This window comes from Conger conger, chromosome 8 (genome assembly GCF_963514075.1).
Source record: "Conger conger chromosome 8, fConCon1.1, whole genome shotgun sequence".
Taxonomy (NCBI): domain Eukaryota; kingdom Metazoa; phylum Chordata; class Actinopteri; order Anguilliformes; family Congridae; genus Conger; species Conger conger.
In genome coordinates, this window is record NC_083767.1 from 54,922,367 (window position 1) to 54,947,162 (window position 24,796).

Genomic DNA, 24,796 nt, shown 5'->3' on the forward strand with positions numbered 1-24,796 from the left:
CAGACCTCTCAGAGTTTGCCTCAGCCTCTGTCGACGGAACAGACCCAAGGACAAGCCGGACAAGCGGTGCAAGTGCCCTCTTCTATGGAGAGGTAGGGGGATAGTAATGAATTTGGGCTGTACATTAGGAGCTTTTCCTTTTGAAAATTGATGGGTGCTAAAATAATTTATGTAATTTGGGTGTGCTCCAAAAATATTCAGCTTAGGAGCATAGGTGCTCCTATGTTAGCATAGAGCCCTGAGAATAATTTGTAATGAAGATAATATACTGTAAGGCATGTTAATCCCTGGTGTATCAGTGCACTTATCCCTGGTTATGGGTGTGCACTCTGCACTTTGTTGTACGTCGCTCTGGATAAGAGCCGTCTGCCGAATGCCATTAATGTAATCTAATGTGATGTATTCCGTGACTTTCTTTTCCGGGTTGAACGGGGAGGCCCTGTTGGGTTTTCGGCGTGTCGGGGCCTTTGCGGGGAGAATTCGGGTAGGATGAGCGAGCGTGTCTCTCTCTCCCCCCCAGCGGTCACTCGGACGTGGCGTCCGGCTTGAGTGACGGGAACGAGGGGGCGTCGGCCACGGGCGGCCGGCACGAGGGGCGCTCCGCCAAACGGCACCAGCGCCGGTCCGTGCGCAGCCGGTCCCGCCACGAGAAGACCGGCAAGGCCAAGCTCAACGTCCTCAATGTAAGAGTGTGTGTGTGTGAGTGTGAGTGTGAGTGTGAGTGTGAGTGTGAGTGTGAGTGTGAGTGTGAGTCCTAATGTAAGAGTGTGTGTGTGTGTCCTTAACATCCTTAATGTAAGAGTGTGTGTGTGTGTCTGTGTGTGTGTCCTTAACATCCTTAATGTAAGAGTGTGTGAGTGTGTGTGTGAGCGTCCTCAATGTAAGAGTGTGTGTGTGTGTGTGAGCGAGCATCCTCAATGTAAGAGTGTGTGTGTGTGTGTGTGTGTGTGTGTGAGCGTCCTCAACATCCTCAATGTAAGAGTGTGTGTGTGTGTGCGTGCGCGCGCGTCCTCAGCGTCCTAATGAGCGAGTGTGAGCGAGTGTGTGCGAGAGCAGTCTGCTGCAGCGGCCATTTTAAATGCTTCATCATTAATCATCATAAAAGGGCTTTGATGTCATTGTTCGCTGGATTTGTATTCTGCGGATGAATATGTGCCGTGCTCCATACAGTATTAGTAGTGTGTAGGGACGGTGGTGGCTTCCTGGCGTCCATTTTGGCACCAATGTCACGTCATTCATTTGATTAATCCTCTCGTTGAAGGCTGTCATGTCCACTTAAGAGATATCCCTGGCTATAGATCACAGATTAAATGCTGATTTAACACTAATGTATACTTGGATAATGAAACGTGGTGTTTGTGTCTGTTTTGCGGGTTCCCTCTCCCTCTCTAATCCTTTTACGCGTTTCTTTTTCTTTGTTCAGATTTCTAACATCGGCGACAGAGTTGCTGAATGCCAGCTGGAAACACACAACAGGAAAATGGTCACTTTCAAGTTTGATCTGGACGGAGACAACCCAGAAGAAATTGCACAGATCATGGTAATTTGGGATTTGTCTGCAAATGGTCATTTGTCTGTTTTCATGGTTAAAGTTTCATGTCTGTGTTGATTTATCCTAGCTTTATCGCCGGGTAAATTCGACTAACGGGAAAAGCCTTGGGTTTTAAAATGGCTTTTCAAACCAATTCGATCAACTTTGTCTAGAAAGTGAATTGAGTGCAGCCTGGAATCGAGCCGGGAAGGGTAAGTTTGTAGCGGCTGGGCTTGCCCGGACTCTTCAGCTCATCGGCTGTCTGTGGCAGCTAAGCGCTGGACCTTGTCCCGCCACAGGTGCAGAGCGAGTTCATCTTGGAGAGCGAGCGCGAGTCGTTCATCGAGCAGGTGCGCGAGGTCATCGACATGGCCGACGACAGCGGCCTGGAGCGGGAGGGCATGAAGGAGGGCTACAGCCAGGTACGCCTTTTTAAACGTCCAACCGTTGTTCGCATTGCATTGAGCCGGTGCATTCCCGTGAAGGAGGGCTACCGCCAGGTACTTTCCATCGTTTTTTTAAACGTGGGAACAGTTGTGTGACCGTGCTGGTGCATTCCTCCTGCTCTCTACCCGTCGAGCGGTTCTGAGGTGTATGAAAAATCTCACATTTCTATTGTTCGTTTGAATCGTTGCAGATGACGCAGGAAGTGCCCGTGATTGCCGTTCCTCTCCAGTCTGGTAAGCTTCCGACCGCCGTCTCATCAGATAACCGCTCTCTCCGCCTGACGTTAGCACTCTGATGGGTCTGTTGCTTTAATGTGCGTTTGAAGATTAAAATCAGCACCGTGCACGGAGCATAAGACCATTCCCCCCCCCCCCCCCCCCCCCTTACGATCAAAACCAACCGACAGACCACAGCGGCAGCCACTCGCATGGGAAAGCAACGTGCGGTCTCCGCGTTGTGCGTTTGCACTCTTGGGGTGATCTGTACCCCTCCTGGTGTTGAATACTGTGACCTCTGACCTCTGACCTCTACCCCTTCTCTGTGCAGGTGACTCGCAGAGCTCCACCATGCAGGTGGTGCACTCGGCCGGGCGCAGGTTCATAGTCAGCCCGGTGCCGGAGTCCCGGCTCAGAGATCAGTTTTTCCCGCCCCCGGCCGTGCCCCCTCCGGTGCAGGAGGTCCCCCCAGCGGGTGAGTCCCAGAGCAGTGGCGTGTCATTTCCTGTCAAATCTTTAGAAGCTCTGGTCTTTATTCTCTCTTTGTCGTCTACCTGTCGGCCGTTAAAATGTACTCGGGCTGACAGGGTGGCCAGGTGGCAGGGTATCAACACTTAGCCCCACAAAAACTGAAACTTGCTCCTACATCCTTGGGGGATGAGTAAGTGGAAAGGTTTTGGGTGGATGGTTTGGTTTTTACCCAACAGCCCCATCCATTAGCCCTCCTAACCTTGGAAAATCAAAGCTTAAAAAAAAATAATAATTATTATTATATTCACTTCAAATAACAGTGTCACTCATGGTTGCAGATGAAAAGGTGTGGCGTGTGCTGAGTGTTCATGGTGGCCTCTCTGAGGCCCCCTGCTGGTGGGCGCGGTGCTGACGTGTCCCGTGTTGTGTTTCCCAGCAGCCCCTGCGGCGGCTCCGGGGCAGGGCCTGTCCCTGTCCGCCTCGGCGGTCAGCCTGCAGCAGGCCTTCAGCGACATGCGGCGGACGCACCAAGACCCCGGGCCCAGCACGGCCCCCGCCTCCGTCTACCTCCCCAACATGGTCAACGTGAGCGGGCTGGTGGTGGACACCTGCGTGACCCCCAGCGCCCTGGCCCTCACCCCCATCACCTCCCCGCCCTTTCCCCCCGCCGCCCAGCCCGCGGAGCTACCCGCTCCCGCCCTCGCCCCCGGCCCCGTCAGCCCGCCCACCACCTCCTCCCCTCCCCCCGCTGTTCAGCAGGCCCCTGTGGCCCCTGTGGCCCCTGTGGCCCCTGTGGCCCCTGTGGCCCTTGTAGCCCCGGCGCCCCTCCCCTCCCTCGCCCAGCCCGCCCCGCCTGCTCTGCCCCCTGTCGTCCCCACGCCCGCTACCGCTGTGGCCCCCTCCCCCGCCTCCGTATCGCCTCCCGCGGCTCCTCAGCCCCAGAGCTCCTCCCCCGCCTCCCTCCCCCTCGCCGCTCCCTCTGGCCTGCCGCCCGCCGCCTCTGAAGCCCAGCCGGCCGGCGGTGCCGTAGCGGGGGTCTCCGAGCTCCCGCCCCTGGCCGTGATCGTCCCGGTTTCCCCCGCTCTCACCGCGGTCACCCAGGCCCCGCCTCAGACCACCGCGCCCGTACCGAACTGCGCCGTCCCCTCCCCCGCGGTCGCCGGCGCCCCCGCCCCCCTCCTCACCCCCTCAGGCGCTGCCCCCCTGCTGCCCGTCGCCGCCAACGTCCCGCTGGTCCAGCCCACCCTGGTCCACGGGCAGCCCCAGCCGGCCACCGTGCCCAACCAGACCCACGCGCACTGCGGGGAGTGCGAGGGCGACCCCCTGGCCAAGGCCCCCTGCATGGACGACATCCAGGCCCTGGACAAGAAGCTGCGCTCCCTCTTCAGTGACCTGGGCTCCGGCCTCTCCTCCCCCCAGCCCGACGCTTCGGGTGACCCCGCCGGGGCCCCCAGCGTCCCCGGGACCGCCTCCCCCACCGGCACCTCCTCCTCGGCCTCCGCCGCCGCCGTGGGGGGCCCCCTGCCCCCCAACAGTTTACCGCTGGGCCCCAACGGGCAGCCCACCACCACCCCCGCGGCTACCCCGGGGCAGACCGCCGCCCCTGTCGCCTACGGCCAGACCACCCCGGCCAAGACCCCACTGTCCAGAGTCCCGGTGAGCCAACATGGCCGAATCTAAAGATTCTAACGAGTATACACGATTAACGGTGCAATAGGTGCATTTCGGGCTTCTAATGGTCAAGAGAGGAATAGCAGCAACAAACACGCTCAAACCACAACACTGTTTATCCCTCTCCCTTCTCTGTAAAAGCGCTGACGTTGAAACGCCACTGGCTTTGGCAATTAGAAACAATTTTCAACCAATGAGCTTGAATTATTGTGCAGTTATACAATGTTTTGGTACTGAGTGACGGGCCGTCAGCTGTATATTTTAAAACCCGAATTTAAGGACTATAAACACAGGTAGAGGGTGAGTCAACATGTCAGTGAGCCTTTTGCAATGACAGGAAGGGATTTAGAATGGTCTTGTACAATGTTTTAACACAAAAATCTTACCTATTGTACCTTTAATGTTTTATGTTACTGTGACAATAACAACTTAGGAGCATTTTAATCTCAGATATAGTATCTGGTTCTTTGAACTAACATCAGATGTTTGGTGTTTCAATGGGAATTAACTTGCAGGAGCATTGCTTTATAAAATGGGCAGGTGCGGTGGGCACCATGTACATTCTGAAAGGCATCCAAAGCCCACCTGGGTACTGAATGGGGTCCCAATATCTTTGCAAACTTTCTCTCTTAACACTTCATATTTTTTAACCCGTAATTGGCTGGAATTAGTCTCTTGTCTCCTAACACCTTCTGGAATATGTGCCACACTTGCATGCCAAGGCTTCTTTCTGTTATGGCTTGATGTAATATAACTTTTGGAGCTTATTTATTTTAAATCTCTTTTTTTTTTCAGTGAAATACTTTTCACACTCTGTGATTTAAAGCAAAAGTCCTGAAACAAAATGGGGAGCTCTTAAAATGTCATCTTAACATATAGAGTAGCACACAACTACATTGTAAAAACCTTTTTGAAATATATATGTAGTAGTCTTGAGTGCCGTTACAGTTGTCTGTGGTGCACAATCAATGTGAATTACTAGGATGCAACAGAAGGCTACAGCTTTCAGGAATGCTTTGGCCTGCTTGAGATCGTATGTAATATATACTTTGTTCTAAGAAAAATGATGGCCATTTTTATATATATATTTATGTATATATTTCACATTCAGTGAAACATTTTAATTACACGGAGTACTACTTACAGCCGTAACTCGGCGGGATCGTAAAAACACAAAATTCTTGTGGTTCAAACAAATAGCACATGGCCTCAGGGCATTGGACCTCTCTGTCTTTCTTTCCCTTTCTCTCTTCCTCTTTGTTCTCTTTTACTCTCATTCTCTTGCTCTCCCTCTCTCCCTGTTTCTTTTCTCTATACTCACTTTCTTGCTCTCCCTCTCCCTCTCTCTCTCCCCTCTCCCGCTCTCTCTCCCTCTTTCTCCCTGTGATAAAGTGGTCTTGTTTCATCTTCCTCTCCGTTGTCAGGTGTTGCCTGTTGGCTCAGAGCAGGCTGGCAGCACACCCATCGAGCAGTTGGCACCGTTCCCCGGACCTACTCTAACTCAGGTGCTTCTTCACTTCCTGAGTTTATTCCCCCCACCCCCCCCCCGCTCACACGCCACAATCTACCAAAAAACATCCCTCCCTCCCTCCCTCCACCTCTCCTCCCGTCTTTTCCTCTTGAAAAAGGGTGTCTGATGAGACGGGGCCTGTGCATGAGCCCCAGTGTCTCTCGGCCCTCTGGAGCATGACCTCTCCACTCAGAGCCCGCCTCTCATTAACTCCTCCCCGCCACGCCGCTGTGCCCTGCAGGACTCTACGGCTGGCACCGCGAGTCATTCTCCCTGAAAAGAGCAGGGACCCGCACTGTACCCCTCTGTGTGTGCGTGCGCATGCGTAATACAGGACACAGCCATGGCCCCTTACGGAAATATTTAGCTCGATTATATGTAAAGGTATTCGATTATTTTAGGTCTGAGTTTTTCTTTGCTCTCACAGCCGTTAAAGGCAATGTGTGAGGGTGGCGTGCGAGGGGGGAGGGGGGGGGAGTATTGTTTTCAGGGTTCATGTACTGTTTTGTGGGGGGGGAAAGGAATCACGAGGATGTATTAAAAGCCCGATCATGTGACATTACACAATATGCAAAAGAAGCAGGTGCAAGCCTAACGTATCAAAGAGATGTTATTGTTTTGGAACTGTTTCATGTTGGAACACCATGTTTTATAGATATGGTAATATTCTTCTGTTAAAATATTTTTTTGAATTTATTGTTTTTTTTTTTTATTGTTCGATTGCTTCGGGCAGGCTATATGAAAGGCCTTGGGTACATCACTTTCAGAAATGTCCTTAATATGTTTCATTTACAAGCCGCCTATGAATTCACCCCAGCGATTTGGTCACGCAAATGACATTCTGCACGCAGCTTAGCAGAACCCCTTTACAGGTTTAACTGGAGGCCCAGGCAATTTCTCAAATTGAACATTGGGGGGGGGCGGGGGGAGCAAAGTTGTGGCTTTGACTTGGCACCAAGTCCATCCAGTGATTGTAAATGAATGGAGGCTTGACAGGGGAGTAAGTAGGCATTAAGCTAATTTAATTTACATTTTTCAGTGTCTGAGGGGTGCCCAGTCGGCTGTGACAAGGAGGGGGGGGGGCCAGGGTGCTTCGTTGTAATTTGGTGGCGAATTCCCTAATTGGGTTTTTGTGTTCACATGTGAAGTCCCAGCAGCCCCTGGAGGACCTGGACGCCCAGCTGAGGCGGGCCCTGAGCCCGGAGACCGTCTCCCTAAGCAGCGCCACAGGCCAGGTACGAGGGCACCTCAGGGCCGCTGCTCCTGCCCCGTTTCTGCTTACTGGTGTTTTTAAATGCATTTTACTTACTATTTTTTTTCTTTCCCTCCCCCAAGACGGTGGTTGGAGGGCCTTCAGGTGTTCAGCCAGGTATGTATGGAGCCGCTTAATGAAAATGACTTTGATCCCAGCAGTTCGAGGTGCTCGTATCAGACTTTGGGTTTGATATAGACATGCTGCCTCACTCTGCCTTGATGTGCTCTCACAGTGTAATAAAATTTAAATGGTTAAATGTCGGTCACCCACTTTTATATTTTTGGGGGTTAATCCTCTGCTTTTGTCCGTTTCAGTGCCCTTTTCGCTCCCTGCTGAGACAGAGGTCGCCCCTGCCCCTGGAGGGTTCAAACTGGGACGATTCCAGGTGAGTTCCTCTGGAGAGATCCCATCCCTACCTCCACATCCCGTAGCTGAACCCCTCCCCTCCCCTCTCTACACCATCCCAGCAGTTTGAGTGACACTCCTGGGTGTCTGTGCTTGTTGGGCCAGCTCTGTGCTTTAACCCTCTGCAGAGTAGGTTTCTAGAATGTTTCTTTTTTTTCTTTTTTTTCTTAGAAAGTTCCAAGCCAGTGTTATAAAGCTCCATTGCTTTCCGTTACCAATAGTAATGGTTTTATCAGCCTTAGATTGTTCGGTTACATTACATTAATGGCATTATCCAGAGCGACGTACAGTTGATTAGACTAAGTAGGAGATGATCCTCCCCTGGAGCGATGCAGGGTTAAGGGCCCAACTGCTGTGCGGATCTTATTGTGGCTAGACCGGGGATCGAACCAACAACCTCGCAGGTCCCAGTCTTGTACCTTAACCACTACGCTGCGCCACATTCGATAATGCAGCAGACCGCAGGGCAAGACTTCTTCACTGAAACGCCCTCCTCCTCGTGTCCCTCCAGGTGTCCGTGGCTGCGGAAGAGGCCCCCGGCACCGCCCACCCCACCTCAACCGACGACTCCTCTTCCTCCACCACGCGTTCCTCGGCCTCCTCCTCCTCCTCCTCCTCGTCCTCCTCCTCCTCGTCTTCGTCGCTCTCCAGCCCGGAGAACACGCTGCACAAGGCGTCCCCGCTCCGCGGCCCGGCCGGCGACACGGTGGACGGCCTCCCCCGGCCCGCCTCCTCGCCCGCCGCCCGGCCCACCACCATCGGCCGCTTCCAGGTCACCACCAACGCCGACACCCAGGTGGGCCGCTTCTCCGTGAGCCGGGCCCAGGACCGGGCGCCCGACTCCCCGCCCTCCGCCCCCGCGGCCGAGCCCCCGCCCGCCCTGGCCAACGGCCCCGCCCTCAGCCCCGAGGGCAAGGCCTCGCTGCCCGGCCTCAACAACTCCTTCAACTCCTACGCCAGCAGCGACAACGACTCGGAGTTCGAGGACGAGGACTTCAAGAGGGAGGTCAACCGCCTGCGGGAGAAGTAGGTGTCGCGTTCGAGTTCCGGCGCGCGCTTAGCCGCTGGGAGAAGGGGGTGAGCTGCGCTTCAGAGCGCCTCTTCCAGGCCCTGACTTCCCTTCTCTTTATTCACCGAAGTGGGATCAGTTGTAACGACATTGCTTTGCCCGCGACCGGCGTGAAAACGCTGAACCATGGCGTCAAGCCAATCGATTCAGCTACGCTAAGCCTGGTGTGTAGCGCACAGCTGAAAATAAAGGCAACTTTCGAGCCGTCAAAGTCCAAATCAGTTTAACTTTTTTTTTAAGCTGATCTAGTGTGTCCAATCGCATCACAGTTACTAGCCACACAGGGCTTAGGCAGGGCTGTTTCATGTAGGCTACTTGGCTAGCCCGGTTAGTTTATTGATGTCCTGGGATATTTGGTTTCGCAGAACGAGTTAACGAACTCGCCTATTGTCGTCGGAGCTGTGAACTGCATATTCCTTAACCTTGCGTTGAGCGTCTCTGATTAGCCGACCCCCCCTCCCTCCCTCCCGCCCACAGGCACATGAAGGAGAGCCAGGCCCTGCACTTACGGCAGAAGGAGGAGATCGATGCCCTGTTCGCCCGGCTGGGGAAGGTGGCCCCGGCGGTGGCCATCCCGCCCGCGGTGGCCCCCGCCAGCCGCAGGAGGCGACCCACCAAGAGCAAGGGCACCAAATCCAGCCGCAGCGGCTCGCAGGGCAGCAAGAGCCCCCTGCAGTCAGGTAGAGGAACTGCGCCTGGTGCCACCCTCCCCGCAACACTGTTCACTTGTTTGTTGTTTGTGGCTACACAGAGTCAGAACTGTTTTAGCCAGAAGGTTTCCTCCCGTAGTTGAATGACTGGTTGATGATTGTACACGTTGTGTTCCATCTATTCCTTGTTGATCTTCATGTACACTGCTGGTCAAAGGTTTTTAGTACACTTTACTTGTCTTTCAGTACTGTGTTTAGTGAACTTTAAGCAGTGTAGCTTCTGTAAATGATCTCAAATGCCACAAGGTAAGAGGTGGACTTTTATGACATTTTTGACTTCAGAAAAAAGCCATATTTGGCTAAATTAACATGTGAACATTTTCCAACAAGTGAAGTAAAATCAAGCTTGTTTGGGAGGACAGAAAAATCGAGCAGATGCAAATCACAAGTGCAGCATATCTGTGGGAATTTCTGCAGCACTGTTGATGTGTACTTTCAGCGCCATATGACCGCCCTTGTAGAAACAATGGCATGAACATGCTCAGCAATTATTACTGCCAAAGGTGGCCGTTTTGATGAATCACAAATCATTTCTTGCATCTTTAATTCCTTAAAACTACGAGTCGACTTAAAAACCTCTGACCCATGTATGCTCCAGCAGGGGCAGGATCGGGTTTCCTGCTCCCGCCCCCTAAACCCCCCCCCCTCCGCCCCTGTGCTCTGTGTGCAGGCACTTTAGCAGCTAGCGCCCCCGCGGTGTACCCCCCTCAGCAGGCGCTGCTGCCCCCCGCGGGGGCCCCTGACTCGGGGAGCAGTCCGCTGCTGCAGCCCCTCAAGCCGTCCCCCTCCAGCGAGAACCTGTGCTCGGCCTGCACCAGCGACGCCACGCTGTCCATGCCCACCCTGTGCGCTCCCACCGCAGGTAGGCCCCCCCGCCGCCAGCCCCAGGCTTCCCCCCTTCCCCCCCGCGTCTCCGCGCTTAGGCCCCCGGTTCTACGTCGTCGTGCCCGTTAAAGGGGCCTCGTCCGTGCCGAGAGGGTCTTCTCGCGGCGCGCCGAAGGCTGCGGTCGCCTTTTCAGCTCGCTGTCGTCGAGGCCGTGCGTAGGCTTAACTGCACTTGTCGAGGAGGGTGACCGCTGTTGTGACATTCTGTGTTTGTAAATGCCTCTTCAGGTGGAAATGCTGGGCTTCTTTGTTTTCCTGTGTTTTTTTGCAGTCTCTGAAGTCTGTGAAAAATGCGAAAGGGCAAAACGGGTACAGCACATCCCATATCCATTGTGGCGTCATGGCGACCATAATCAAGGCTAGGCATGGCCTTATAAAATGTCCCCCGAATGTGCTCCACTGCTCCAGATGTGTCTCTTCCACGTTATCGCCTGTTTGTTTAAACTGGCTTTGCTGTAGTAGCCAGTCAGAGGCCCAGCCAATCAGATTTCTCTGACAGGCACTTCACATGGCGCCAGTGTCATGTGACCCCCCACACTGTTGTGTCTTGAACTAAGCAGTTTAAAAAAAAAAGTATGTGCTTTCCCCATTCCCATCTACGCAATTACTGTTTTTTTTTTACTGCGTTCTTGTTTGGAATATCTGGACATCACTGGTAGCATGGCAGCGCTCTTTCTCATTAAAGGGGGCTTGCCAGATTGTTTTAATAGCCGGGGTCTCCTCGTTGCTGGTTGAGTGCCCAGTTGTCTTTTCCTTTAGCGTTTGTGTTTTTGTCAGCCGAAGCCCAGAGTGTGCGAACACCGGCGTCCGTCACCGCGTTCACATTTCTGGTGTCGGCGGGACGCTCGTGCGCCGTGCCCCGGGGTTTTACTGCAGGCGTCTCAACGAGCGCAGCTGCCCTGCTCATCTTTCCGGAGACTTCCTCCCGTCACCCTCCACCTCTTTTCCCCCCTCCTCTTCCTCATAGCTTTTACCGAGTTGTGTGCCATTCTTACTGTGTATTTGTGTACGTCTCTTTCTCTCTCCTGCTCTCTCTCTCTCTCTCTTCTCTCTCTCTCCTGTTTTTTTGCCACAGGCTGTGTAAAGTTCAGCTGTGGTTCGGAGAGAGTGACCTTCAAACCAGGTGGCAGGAGGACCCGATTTCTGAGTACGCCCTGCTTGGCTCTTTGTGTGTAAAGCTTTTCCTCGTCTCTCTCCTTCACTGTCATGTGAATGTTTCATTTTGCCTTTCTTTTTTTTTCTTTTTTTCTACTCATTTATTTCTTTACTTTGGACTTGGAAACATCATCGCTGGTCTCCTACATCACTTAATTACATTAATTTATACATGTGTATAAGCTCTCATACTTCACTCGTTCAGGATGCACACTTCTAGAAATGCTGATGGTGAGCTGGCAGAACCTTCAAAATCCTGTTTTCCTGGTCTTCCATTGTAGTGCTCTGCAGAACACGATGAAATATTTAATTGTACTACATGTAATGCGAAAATGTGCAAAATGCTAAGGTTACATCCCGCTCTCTTGTTGTACTTTAAACCCACAGCATTTCGGCAAGCGTGGCGTTGCTTCTCTGTGGTTGCGTATTCACAGCTGGGTAGAGAACTGCGGATTGCTCTCAAGTGACATGTTGAACACTGCAAGTGTCCCAAACTTGAAGCAATATATAGTATTGTGATATATAGTGTAACCCATGTATTAGAGACTATAGGGATAACTGATTTGGCAGGCTTTCCGATGTTATGCTCTTGGATTGTTGTTTGCTGGGCTTGGCAATACAGGATTGTCCTGGTTTGTCTGAAGTTGAGAGCATTTTTTAGATGTTTCTCAGAGCTTAAACAGAGGATCTTAGTAGACGGATGTTGAATGTGGTTGTGCGCTGGGAGCTTTTGTACCCGTGGAAAAGGTTTTTAATCGGTAGTGTGGCCAGGCCGTGTTACGGGTGTTACCTGATCTCTAATGGAGCCAGCGGCTGAGTGGCAGGAGGCCGTCTCTCTCACATGACTGGGAAAAGGGAGAGGAACAGCATTACCTGAAGCAGGGCCGCCTCGCCCCGTTCCTGGAGCGCCCCGTTCCTGGAGCTCCTCGCTCCAAACCCAACAAAGCACGTCTAATTCTACTAATTGGCATCTCAAAGGGATCTCTAGCTGTTAAATGAGGTGTGCTTTGTTAGGTTTGGAGTGGAAAACCTGCAGGACGGTAGATCTCCAGGAGCAGGGCTGGGCACCCCTGATGTAAAGCTTTTTACAAAATTGCCTTTGCAACTTGCTGAAAATTGTGGGTCCTCTAAAGAAAAAAAGAAAAAAAAAAGCCTGGTCAAATTTTGGCTCTCAAAGAGAGAGTGGGTGAAAGAAAAGGTTTGTGTCGCCTTAAATATAGGTACCACCTATTTATTGTTTTTTTTGTGTGTGTGAAGTTTTTACCAGTGCAGCTCCAGGTGCACAGACACTGCAAAAGATCATTACCTCAGAACCGCAACCAAAATGTAAATGTCATCTGCCTTTTAAAGTTGTTCACTTGAGCCAATAGTCTACAGATGAAAAGTTAACCCTAGGCTAAGGTAGCCCGAGTTCTGCTCTGCTATTGGTGCAGGCTTTGATGCTGGAGGCTTTTAGCCCATGTAAAACTGAGGCCTGTGCATTTGTTTTTGGGAATGAGTCTGGTATTGTGTTTCTGCTGCCTCTTCTGAGAAACTGAAGCAAAGCCTTTCACCCTGACAGTGGTCACGCCCACCTCCCAAATCCAACCTCTCCCACCCCGCCATTTCTAATCTAGCCACGCCCACCCTGGCAATCCTAATCTAGCCACACCCACCCTGGCAATCCTAATCTAGCCACGCCCACCCCAGCATTCCTAATCGAGCACCTACCACAATAACATTCCTAATCCACAACCCCTTCAGTTTTCGGTTTTGCATTGATCAGTGTGTGAAGCCTTACACTTCAAGCTGATGTGGAATTGAGACTTAAATTGCTTGTATAAAGTTTCTTTTTCTTTTTTTTGGTGAAATTTGATTTTGTGAAAGTTCCATTGTAGTAGTTCTGTAATTGCCTAGGGGTCAGAGGTCAGTCTGATTTTAAAGGGGTAGGTCATCCAATGATGAAATTAAGGTGTTTCCACTTGAGTCGTATCTGTCCATCCAGATAACTTACCACATTTCAGTGAAACTTTCTAGATATTCACTGCAGCTGACCCTGTGGGCCTCAAAGCACCAAAAATGTACATCCAAGTATAATCCCGTGGTTACACCAACTATATCCACGCAAAGTTTCGATGCACAGTCATGCCATGGATCTAAAACCCGAAAGTGAGTTAGCATAAGCCAAAGTGAGTTTCATGTTTTGCTATAAGACATAAACACTCATTCTCTCTACAAGGCTTTGCACAGATATACAACCCAGAGGATCACCCATTTGGTGTTCTTTGGAAGAAGTAGAGATTATTGTTAAATTACGGGTGATTGTGCTTAACCGCAGGATTATATTTCAAAAGAGGCGTTGCTGTTAGAATTTCTTCATGTAAATATTTGTCCCTTTGAGGCCTCACAGAGATTGACCTGCAAGGTCAGGGTAGAATCATCTTAGCTGATTTTAGAAAGATTCTTCTTTAGAAGTTAAGTGGGGAAACACGTCTTAATTTCATTTTCTGGTGAATTACCCCTGAAGTGTGATTGGAAATAGCACTGGAGAATGCAAACCCCCGCTCCCCTCTTCCACACTGCGGAGCCCACCCAGCCATGTGAATTCACCTTTAACACAGACAGTGCAGGTCATTCATGGAGGGCACTGCCCAGCGCCTGGCTCCGGCTCCAACACGAGCCTGGCGACGCTGCGTTTCCCAGTCGCACCGTGTCCGGGAGGGGAGGGTGCAGCTCATGAATAGTGCACTGTGGTCTCCATGGAGACTGGCTGGGACTTGTGATGGCAGACCTTCTCTGATATCCAGACTGTCGGGAGTCTTTGAAAGCCGCAGAACCCTCTCTTAAGCGAAAATTAGCCTGAGAAACTGTCAGACACAAGTCCTGCCAAACCAGCGCAATGGTTTCTTTTATTTATTCTCATTCATTTTTTATGATTTATTTTTTATTTTTTGTATAAACATCTACTCTTGACTTATCAGGAGTGAATTTTGTTAGATTCGTTTGATTGATTGATTGGATTAATTGATATTTATTTGACTGAAGTGACTACCTGTATCAGGTGTATCGTCGCAAGCTTGTACAGTACTAGTGTTAATGTGGAACATCTGCAAGCCTTACGTTCAGGGCCAGCTGTGCACGTGTCACTTCCTGTCCTGAGCCTCAGGTGCCTCATCCAGCCAATCACAAGGCACGCTTTAAAGTCTGGCAAAAAAGGGCAGACCCATTTGACTTATTCTCTTCTCATTTGCTTCAAACATTAAATTTGACCCGCCCCACGACTACCTGTGGTTGGTACCCCCTTTTTCCATCTGAAAATGAAAGTAGCTCCGATTGATTTGGTTGGTTGACTTCTTTTATGCTCAAAGTGGTACAGTGTGTGGATCTGTATGTGCTGTGATTAATGTGGTGTGAGCCTATGTGCGGAAACTCCGCCTGCTCCGGACCCTTTTCTTACAGACATCAAGGCCGTGGCTGGCTCGTTGCCCCTGAATGTAAAGTTTGAACAGATGTTTAGTGCCTCCCTGTGGCTCACTCCACCCAGCCCCCCCACCCCCCACCCCACCTAAAGACCCCCCCACCCCCCACCCCACCTAAAGACCCCCCCACCCCCACTTTTTGGGTGTGTGAATGCTGGAAGGGGTGCACTACAGAGAGGGACTGAGTTTGTTAGCACTGAGGAGCGCATGTTCTGGAACACTCTTTCGGGAGTTCTCTGTGCTGGAGGGGTGATTTAACGCTGCTCTTTTTCCAACCCCCCATACTCTCTCGACGCCTCAGGGAAGATGGTGAAAAAAGTGTGCCCCTGCAACCAGCTCTGTAGTAATTATCTCTCTCTTTTTATTTGAACATTTCTCCCCCCTGCCCTGCCCTCCTCCCCTGCCCCCCCAACCCCGACCCCCTGCTTTGTCCGTCTGTCTGTCTGTCTGTCTGTCTGTCTCTGCACCCTGCTGTATGGTCGCATCGCGCAGTCAGTATCGTGCCGCTGCCTCTCAGCCTGACTTGAGCATTTCTGCTGCGATGACCCTGGCAGAATCACGTGCCCTGTGCAGCGCAGTACCGTTTCCATTTCTCCTCGCTTGAACTCACTTGGAACGGTGTTCCCATCAGATTGAGAACTCTGTTTGTATTGTGCCTGCATTTCGAAGCCAAAAATGAATAAATGAAAACGAATACATGCAAGTAACTCCAGCAGAATGACAAGATCATTTTTGGGTGGTTTGTGGATGGTGGAATTCCCCGTTAAGGGGGCACATTCTTCAACGGAGTCCATTGAGAATGCATTCCTTATCTAGCCTATCAGGGTTTATACGCTAATGCATCCCAGCCAATTAAAGCCCCACTGCCACGTACCCTGCGTATTGTTCCAACTGCGATCCCTTTAGGAAGATTCTGCCCTGTTCCTGTGCAATCCCACGTGATCACATTTGAATTTAAGGCCTCCTTTGTTTAACTGCAGGTAGCGTTGTGCGCTCCCTGCGGCTGGCTAATGGGCACGCCCAATTTCTGCGGGCTTCCAGAACCTTCCCCACACTGTGTTTCTCCCTCCTCACGGAGAAACCCGTTTTTTTTTTCCATCTGAAAAAAGCAGGCTGATATTTACTCTAGGACACTGAGCTTTATAGTTCTCTTAGGAGCCAACTGGGGGGGGGGGGGGTCATCCAGTTGAATGCTGAAGTTAAGCTTTATGCAGTCTGCCTACAACAAGCATGGCCTGCTACATAGACTACATTTCCCAGCCTCCCTCCGGAGCTTTGCCCGCTGCGCGAACGTCTCTGCTTCTGTCCCGTCCCGCATTCTCTCTTTCGACTTTGTTTTCGTTTCGTTTTTTCTTTTTTGTACTTGTGCGCTGAATTTGAGAGGTTTTCTCCAGACCTGCCAGAATTCGCGTGCCTGTTCGCCGCTTCCTGGTTTTTTTTGTCGACCGTCAAAGCACTGAATGTGATGCCCCCCCGCAGCCTGTGCGGTTCGGTGTGACGATTGCCGGGCCTGTGTCTGGCCTCCCGCTTGTTTTTGGGGTTTTCGCGCAGTCGGAATAGCGTTGGAATGCGTCGGCCCCTCGCCCGCCTCGTGTCTGACGGGAGCGGAGGCGAGGGTCTGGGGCGTGGCGGCGCGGGGAGGGTTGAGTCACGCCTGCTTCACGGGATGCCCTGGCGTGCATGTGCAGTGTCACGGAGACCGCTTGCCCCCCCCCCCCCCCCCCCTGTGCATTGTGGGAGTGGTGGCGCAAGAAAAGGTATTTTCCTCCTGCTACCACCAGATTTATTTCAGGGTTTTGTGTTCCGCTTTCTCCCTACCGGTGTAACCATTTCCCTAACCGCAGTTGAATGCCAGTCTTGTTTGCTGCCCCCTAATGCTCGTCTCTCACCCCGAGATTACGTGACTGTGTACCTGTATTTTCTGCTCAAAAGATTCACACCCTCACCTGACCGGTTACACACGGCACTGGACACGGTTTGTGAGTCGGGGCCATTGGTAGTTTTGAGAACCTTGTCCTAGCCGTCATGTTAATGTTATCATCGGTTTTGTAATGCTGTAACTGCACTGATGCACTGTGTAGTAAGTTATTATACAGATCGTGGTGCTGGAGGCTTTAGCCTGTGTGAGACTGAGACCTCTACAGTTCTTTTAGCAATGAGGCTAAGTGGTTGATGGTCTATGCCATGTGCATTAGTTGTACAAGAGCTCCCTCTGCTGGCTTGGTGCAGACCTGTGGTTTGAAACTACAAATGGGGGGTAATTGAGAGCCAATGGCCCTGCACAGCACTGACAGTGCAACAATTACAAGTGGAGAAAAAAACAAAACATGAAGATGAAGGCGTTTGCTAAACTTTGACCAATGAAACCAGCTGAATTATTTATTTTTTTGACTTGTTACAGATTAGTGCACATAGAAAGTGAGGATTTACAGGTGCACTTGTTCTTTAGGTTTTTCTTTCTTTCAGTTCTGTAAATGCCTGGGTTTTTGTGTCGATGTGTCGTCTTAAGAGCCTACTCTCCCCGTGAGTGACCCCCCCCCTCCCCATCCTCTGGGTGCGTTTGTGTTTCCAGGGACGAGCAGCACCAACACGGTCAGCGGGTCGGGCCAGGGCCAGGGCCAGGGCCAGGGCCAGGGCCAGATCCCGCAGTCTGCCACCCTGCCTCCCACGCGCAAGGGCACCTTCACCGACGACCTGCACAAGCTGGTGGACAACTGGGCCCGGGACGCCATGAGCCTGTCGCAGGGCAAGCGGGGCTCGAAGCAGCCGGCCCACCCCCAGCCCGCCAACCAGGGCCACAACTACGACGTGAGGACCGCCCTCCGTGCCGCCGCTACGAGCGCGCTCTGTTCTCATTGGCCGAGGAGCCAAGTGTTAGTGTTAGCGTTAGCCGCTTGCGTTGCTCATGCTTGGCCGGGCCTTACTCCTGTTGCAGCGCTCCTGACCACCAGCTTGAAGTGCCGGGAGTGCCGCCTCGTTTGGCCTGTGTGGGCCTTTGCAGAAAATGTAGTTTTTGATCGGCAGGCCTTCGAAATGCTGCTTGCTGTGCAGAGCTAGGAAGAGAGATAGGAAGTTGTCTTACCAAAGCTTTATGATTGACATTAGCTTGGTTGGCTTTAGCTTCTGATGAGGGGAATTTTTTTTCACTGATTTTGTACTCTCCCTCTCTCCCTCCCCCTCTCTCTCTCGTCCTGCAGATGATCCCTCCAGCCAACATGGGGCGCAAGTTCTCAGCTCCGGGGCACCTGTGCCCCACCCTGGGCTCGTCCCTGAGCGGCTCGACGGCCCTCCCGAACCCCCCCGCTACCTCGCTGGGGCCCCGCAAGGGCTCCCTGTGCCCCCCGCCGCAGTACGGCTACGCCCAGGCGCCCTACGGCGGCCAGTGGGCCAGCTCGGCCGGGCACACCCAGGCCGGCCTGCTCACCACCTCACAGCCCCTGGGCCAGTTCCCCCCCGTGGGCACGGCCCCGATGCAGGGCTTCCACATCAGCACTTTGCAGAAATCCGTCAGCAACCCCGGAGGCCCCAACCTGAGGACCACGTAGGCCCGGGGTGCGGGCGGGCCCCAGACCGAGGGGAGGGGAGGGGTGGGCGAGGGGGGCGTGTGTGTGTGTGTGTACGCGACAGGGCGGCGACTGCTTCCGGACTGCTTCTGAATCGTTGTTCCCCCCCTCCCTGGGCGAAGAGTGGAGGAGGAGGAGGAAGAAAAGGCAGAAGGAAAGCCAGAGGGGTCTTTGGCGCTTCGGTTATTATTATTATTTTTTACTATTTTTATTTTCCCCCCGCCACCGCGCTGGAGGGCGCACGCGTACGTACACCGCCCCCGCTCGCGGGACCCCGAAAAACGAGGGGGTGGAGAGCGTGCCTCTCTCCCCTGAAGGGGGTCCCGGACAGTCTGCAAGGGAGACCTGCGGGAATGCAAAGCAAACCAATGGACACAAGGGTGCAATGTTTAGCGGCCAAAGAAGGTGTTGACTGAGTGTGGTGGAAGCCCCCCTGAGGGAGAGCCGTGTGCTGGGAGCCTTTCGCCGGGCGGCTCCGGCCGTTTCGAGGTCGCCAGGCGGTGTCGCCTGTAGATTTCGTTAGGCTGGTGTCGGCTGATCCAAGAGGCGGTGTTACGCCCCCTTCTCTAATCCCGCCCCCCCCCCCCGCCCCGCGCCTCCCAAGCACACGCCTCCTCTGCTTCCCTTTACAAAGCGAGCTGTGTAACGCACCAGAGGTCTGTCGTCGTGACGCAGGCCGGAGTAAGAGTTGGTACTGGCTCCCCACTGCTGGTCAGACGGCAGGCGGTAGATGTAGATACTCCCCCCCCACCACCCCTGTCTATTTTCCATGCGATGCAATAATTTGAGTAACACGATGTGTCTGTTTTTAAGCAAGAAAGAAAAAAAAACTTTAAAAACAAGCAAAGTGGCCTTCATCTTAAAAAGTCCATGTACAGTTTTTTGTCCGTTTTATTTGGTTATGTTTGCATTTCTGTTGAGCTGTTGTATTTTACCCGGCCGTTCTCTTTCCTCTGCATTGCCCCCCCCCCCCCCCCCGATAGCTGGGTGAGTGAGTGCGTGTGAGGATTTGGGTGTGGCATGCCTACTACTTGTGTTTTGTAGCGTCTCCTGCCCCCTCCCGCCCCCACAGCCTCCCTACCCCTGCCCGGGGGATGTGCAAGAGGATGCACTGGGGTAATGAGGCAGGTGCCTCACTGGAGAAATCGGTCGATTGGTTTCCACCTCGATTACGGCTCCGGTGGGGGAGGGCATGACAGCGAGGAGTGTGTGCGTTCCTCGAGTGGTTTTGTCGTCTTATTCGATGGGTTATGAAATGAGGGGTGATTATCATAGTATTATCAGTTCATCTGTCCTGTCTGGCCAAGTGTAGGGGGGGGGGGGGGCGGAGCGGGAGGTTGCTAGGAGACCGTCGGCTGCATGGTGTATAAAAACCCTGGTGCCTCTGCACACAATGCTTGTGAGGCTGTTAAAGCTTTAAAAAATAAAAAAAATCTTATTATCTATTACTATGGTAACAGCTTTTATAATCATGACAGCATTAGGGGCCTCTGTCAATAGTTTGATTGAAATGTATATTTAAAAAGAAAAAAAAAGCAAAAGAAAAAAAGATAAGTGTTCTGTATGGACCTGTATTTACCCATCAGTTTTTGATGTTGAAACACTGTGATTATTATAAATGTTGTTGGACAACATTAGTTTAAAGGCAAGAAAAGAAAAGAAGAAAAAAAATTACAAAAAAAAAAGTGGAACTTGGAGGGTTATTAAGAATAGAGTAAAGTAAGGCTAGCTATTTCCTTATACAATGCTTATTGGAGACACTTTAAACTTTACCCTTTGTACTTTCTTTATATTAGATAAATGTGAATGTAAAATGGTTTCAATTAATGTACTTGAATAACTGGTCCTTTCCTCCCCCATAACCCCAGTATGCTGGCTGGAGTCTATAGTGCCTTGCATTCTTTCATTTGCTTTTGGTTTGACGTTGAGTGGCGGAAGCACTAACACTTTGTGCAAAAAAAAAATGTAAAAAAAAAATGGAGTGCTTTTACTGGCCCTGTGGATTGAGCAAAACGGTTTAAGGTACACCATGGGGGGGTTGGGATTTTGTTTTTGGTGCCATTTTTTATTCTGTTTAAAAGAAGAAACTTTCGATTCCGATGACTTGCGTCCTCGAGCGTGGGACCGAGTTGTAGTTGAAGCTTGGACAGCTATATATGAGGTGTGTGTGCCCCGTAGCAGAGCCGTGGCCTGAGTAAGACCGGGGGCGAGGGCAGGTACACTTACTGCCGTTTCAGTGCGGTTGGGAACGGTTGAACGCAACCGGTTCTGAGACCTATAACATATTAGACATGCTCAGTCCCTTTGGTCCTGCCTACATGTTGGATTACCATTGTAAATGATCCCGGGTTAATTTGGCTCTCGCATTGCCCCTTTTCTAATTTTTATAATAAAGTAAAAGGTTTCGCCGAAGTTTCACTTGTTGTGGCGGCACGCCCGGACGGAGCCTTGTGTTGAAGGAGTGGGAACGATGAGCTCGTGTCAGGAAAGTTGACGACAAAAGTGTGAGCGTATGTGTGGATGTCTGAGAAAATTCTAATTTAACAGTGCCGTTTTCTAGTACTAATTCTCCCACACGGAGCAGGGCCCAGCTCTTGAAGAGGTGACCTTGCGGGTTCAGTCATTGGCCTGTGTAGCGTGTGTGGAGTCTGCAGGCAGTAGATGTGACTGACCTTGGAACGATGTAAATAGTGAAAGTGCAGTGTAGTTGTAAGACCAGAGGGGGCAGTAGAGGGACATTCAACACAAGGCCGAGGCGTGCCGCCCGGTTCATCCCGCACACACTGCAGGAAGCTCAGTACAAGTATTCTGTCACAAGCGAGCAACACCAGTTCCCTTACCTTTTCTTTTGTGCCGTCCTTGCGTTCAGCAGCCCCTGTGATTGGTGCAGGTTTAGTAGCTTCTCTTCAAGGGAATTCTCTTCAGTAATAACCGTTCGCAAAGCAATGACAGTTGGGATTGGTTTTCTTTCGTTTGTGGTTCCTGGATGTTTCCGTTCGTTTGTTCGTTCGTTTGTTCGTTCGTTCGTTCGTTCATGTCTTAACCTGTGTACGTTAGCTGAAGCGTTCTGAAAGCTAGGGTTGCGGTTCGACCTGAGCGGTGCGGTTGCTGTCCGAGGTTGCCATGGCGTCTCTGGTTGTGCTTGGTGCCGACGGGCCTCCTCGGTTCATTAAGTTGACCGGAAGGATGAGGACAAAACCTGGTACCCGAGGGTGAGCTGGGCACAGGCCGAGGCAAGCGACTCTCCAAACTCCACAAGCCTAGAAAGTGACTGCTAGAGCATCATAAAGGCAACAAACAAGTAAAAAAAATGATAATAATATAAACATGCAAATGTCAGCTTGTTTCCATGTTCTGGCGCCGGTGTCCTCTCTGTAGTGTGAGTTTGTGTGACACCAGGATGTTGCCTCATAGCATAGCAACTGTGTGTCTGGTCACCTGGGTGGTTGTAGTGGACTAGACGGATCTTTATACCTGTAGAGCAAAACAAACCGTTAATTTAGAGTCAAGGACTGTACGAAGCCATAGTACAGTGCTGGGTCGATGTTAAAAGTGAATACCTTTAGAAAAGTGAAGTTTGTGGTTTTAACACTTGTCACCTTAACTACTGATAGCTTACCAGGACTGCTAGATTCAAAGCCTTTTCTTGCTGCATAGCTGTTTTTTAAGTGAATAAAACATCTGGTACAGGAAGTAAATTCCCTTCAAACTGGTAAATATGTTCTCTACAGTACGTTTTTGAGTCTGGGTGGGTGTTAGTCTTGTCGTTAAATGTCGTCTTTTCCTCCCACTTCACAGAACTTTGCTTTGTCCACTTGCAGATTGTACTTTCCTACAGGAAAAAATCAGTACAGTATTACATAGCATGATTTTTTTTTTTTTTTTTTTTTTTTTTTTAAGCTGTGAATTCGCATTTCTTCTTTTTTTTTACTTTCCAGAAAATAAAAAAAAACGTGTACAATGCCAATAGAGTGCCATTCCCTTGCAGAGTTGACGTGAGCCAACTTCACTCACTTAGGAACTGAACAACTTGGTTACTTAGGAGGTTGTGGCTGCAGTGTAGAATATGCAGTGTTCAGGGAGGGTGAGTGCCCTTGTAGAAAGACCATTTTATGGTTTCTCACTTGTACAGCGGAGGGAAGTTACTGAACTTAAAAATAAAAAAAAAGTGTATTAATATTATATTATTTGGAATGCAGACTGTTTCATAGTTTTTTATTTTTTATTCCTTTGCCTTTCTGTAATGAATGCTCAGCAGGGTGCCGATGCGTAGAAACGCCATTCAATGCAGTAACAAAAAACACACCAGGTTTCAGTAAAGACCGTGCTTGTTTATTCCAACAACAAAAAAAATTTGCATGCTAGTTATGTCACTGGTTATATTCACACAAAATGACTTCTACAAAAAAAATAAACAATGCACACAAAGCATAATGTCCGTTGAATGGAAACAATTGTTTTAAAGTAACTGGTTTTATTTGCAGTTAGCCCTCCTGTGGAAAAAAAAAATACAACAGAACAATACTGTTACTTACTGCTACTGACCTGTCATTAAGTTATTTTGTTTTGTACTACTATCTGATTTCTTGTTTTACTCTTTTGTGTCTCTAGATCTTCTAGTGACTTTCGTCAATGGTTTTCCGTATGCTATTTAACATTGTACAAAAATGTTTAAAAAAAAAAAAAAAGAAAACAAACATGTAGGGAATCATTGGCAGCATTTAATTGTATGTTTGCACTAAGTATAGGGTGTTCAAGCTTCATATAAAACTGCGCTTTGCGCTCCAATAAAAGAAATTTGTTACCTTATTTGTAAACTTAATAAACAAAAATCATTGAAATGAGCCGAGTGCTTTGTGTTTCCCCAGCCCAGCCTGCGGACAGCGCGCGTGCCTGCCCGCCCCTTTCATCTGGAGCATCGCTCATGTCGGAACAATGGAGCTGAAGCCAGCTCTTAATTACAAACCCATATATGGGTGACCTGCATTAAGACCCAGACATTTACTGGGCGGCTAGCTGGCTCATCAGCCTAAGGGACTGTTCTGGTGCATGGATGGGGGGGGGGCCCCATGGTGTAGTTTTGAATCCAGACTGCCCAGGTGCTGATTATGGCTGGCAGCCTCACAAGGTGACACGCTGCTGGCCCAGGGGGGGTAGCCCAGTGATGGAAGGGTTTCGGGTGGTTGGGATGACCGTGCCTCATTGCTCACTAGTGACCCCCTGCTGGTTCTTCGGGGTGCCCTTTAGTTGGCCTGTTAAGCTGCATATGAAGGGTCATTCGGACCGAACTGCAGTGTGCCAGGAAGCAGTGACTAAACTTGCTAGTGCTTGCAGCAGTGAGTGCTCATCTGTATATGACTGTACATTCCAAATTGGGGAGAAAAGTGGGAACAAGTGTAAAAAAAACAAAAAAACAAAACGCCTACAGTTACTGAAGGTACAAGAAATGTCACAATTTCAGTGTAAAGTATAAAAGGCGCAGAAGAAAAGGGAACACCCTGACCCCGGCTCACTTAGGACTGTGTCTGTCTGTTATAACACCGGCGCACGGTCCAGGCTGCCAAACCTGTAAGATGAGTCACTTTTCACCGACGCGTCAGCCTGGAAAGTAGTTTTCCACGTCACGCTTCTGCCACCTTGTCCGTGTTGTCTTGCTGTGTGTGCTGTGGGCTCCCTCTAGAGACCGCACTCGGTCATGTCTCCTGCAGCCTGGTGACTGCTCTGCAGAGAGCCGTGGGATGTGTCCGGGCATGCCTGGTACGAGTGAAGGACGTGTCCGGGGTGCAACCTCAAAATCGTTCTGAACTACGCTGGTTTTATACACACCGGCAATGTTTCATTTTGGCCCAATGAAAAATGTTGATTTCTCTTTCATACAGTGCCTTGAAAGTATTTGCCTTCCTGATTTGCTCTCTTGCATGTTTTTTGGGGGGGGTTTTCCCCCCCACACTGAATGGTTTCAGATATTTAGACCCCATAATATTAGACAAAGGGAACCCGAGTAAAATAAAAAATAAAAAAAAAGGTTGTTTCATTGACTTTATTGACAAAGTTATTGAATTGAATTCCCCCTTAAATTTAATAACTAGTTTCACCACCTTTAGCAGCAGTGATTTCAACCAAACACTAGCTATAATTTGATCATTCTTTCACATCGCAGTGGAGCAATTTTAACCCGCTCCTCTGCTTTAATAAAGACAAATTGATCGACTGTTCTTTTCAGGTTCTGTCCCAGCATTTATAATCAATTCAAGTCAGGAATGAGCATTGATGTTTTTCTTAGTTGGCAACAGTTTGCACCTTGCTACTCTCTCATGAATCCCCAGTCTCTCTCTTGTTGCAGTCGTGGACACTGATGCTAGAGAGGCCTGCAGGTCTTTGGATATTGTTCTGCTATCATGTATGACTTCCTGGATTAGTTGTCAGGCCAGCCATTTTGAATATCCCCATC

The 24,796-nt window shown here is 50.5% G+C and overlaps 1 protein-coding gene across 9 annotated transcripts in view; it reads left to right on the forward strand.

Moving 5' to 3' along the window:
• wnk1b (WNK lysine deficient protein kinase 1b) overlaps nt 1-23,186 on the forward strand; it is a 102,323-nt gene extending 79,137 nt beyond the window's left edge. For 4 of the 9 annotated variants that reach the window (XM_061251470.1, XM_061251479.1, XM_061251475.1 and 1 more), the window contains 18 exons: nt 4-92; nt 521-683; nt 1,424-1,540; nt 1,831-1,953; nt 2,169-2,211; nt 2,525-2,668; nt 3,101-4,320; nt 5,760-5,840; nt 6,994-7,080; nt 7,181-7,214; nt 7,415-7,485; nt 8,017-8,531; nt 9,052-9,254; nt 9,955-10,146; nt 11,245-11,337; nt 15,084-15,125; nt 17,355-17,590; nt 17,980-23,186. In XM_061251470.1, coding sequence (XP_061107454.1) covers nt 4-92; nt 521-683; nt 1,424-1,540; nt 1,831-1,953; nt 2,169-2,211; nt 2,525-2,668; nt 3,101-4,320; nt 5,760-5,840; nt 6,994-7,080; nt 7,181-7,214; nt 7,415-7,485; nt 8,017-8,531; nt 9,052-9,254; nt 9,955-10,146; nt 11,245-11,337; nt 15,084-15,125; nt 17,355-17,590; nt 17,980-18,327 — 3,801 coding nt within the window. In that variant the 3' untranslated portion in view covers nt 18,328-23,186. The remainder of the gene's footprint in view (nt 1-3; nt 93-520; nt 684-1,423; nt 1,541-1,830; nt 1,954-2,168; nt 2,212-2,524; nt 2,669-3,100; nt 4,321-5,759; nt 5,841-6,993; nt 7,081-7,180; nt 7,215-7,414; nt 7,486-8,016; nt 8,532-9,051; nt 9,255-9,954; nt 10,147-11,244; nt 11,338-15,083; nt 15,126-17,354; nt 17,591-17,979) is intronic. The other 5 variants (XM_061251474.1, XM_061251472.1, XM_061251476.1 and 2 more) reach the window with 5 other exon arrangements.
• Nucleotides 23,187-24,796: the final 1,610 nt, after the last annotated feature.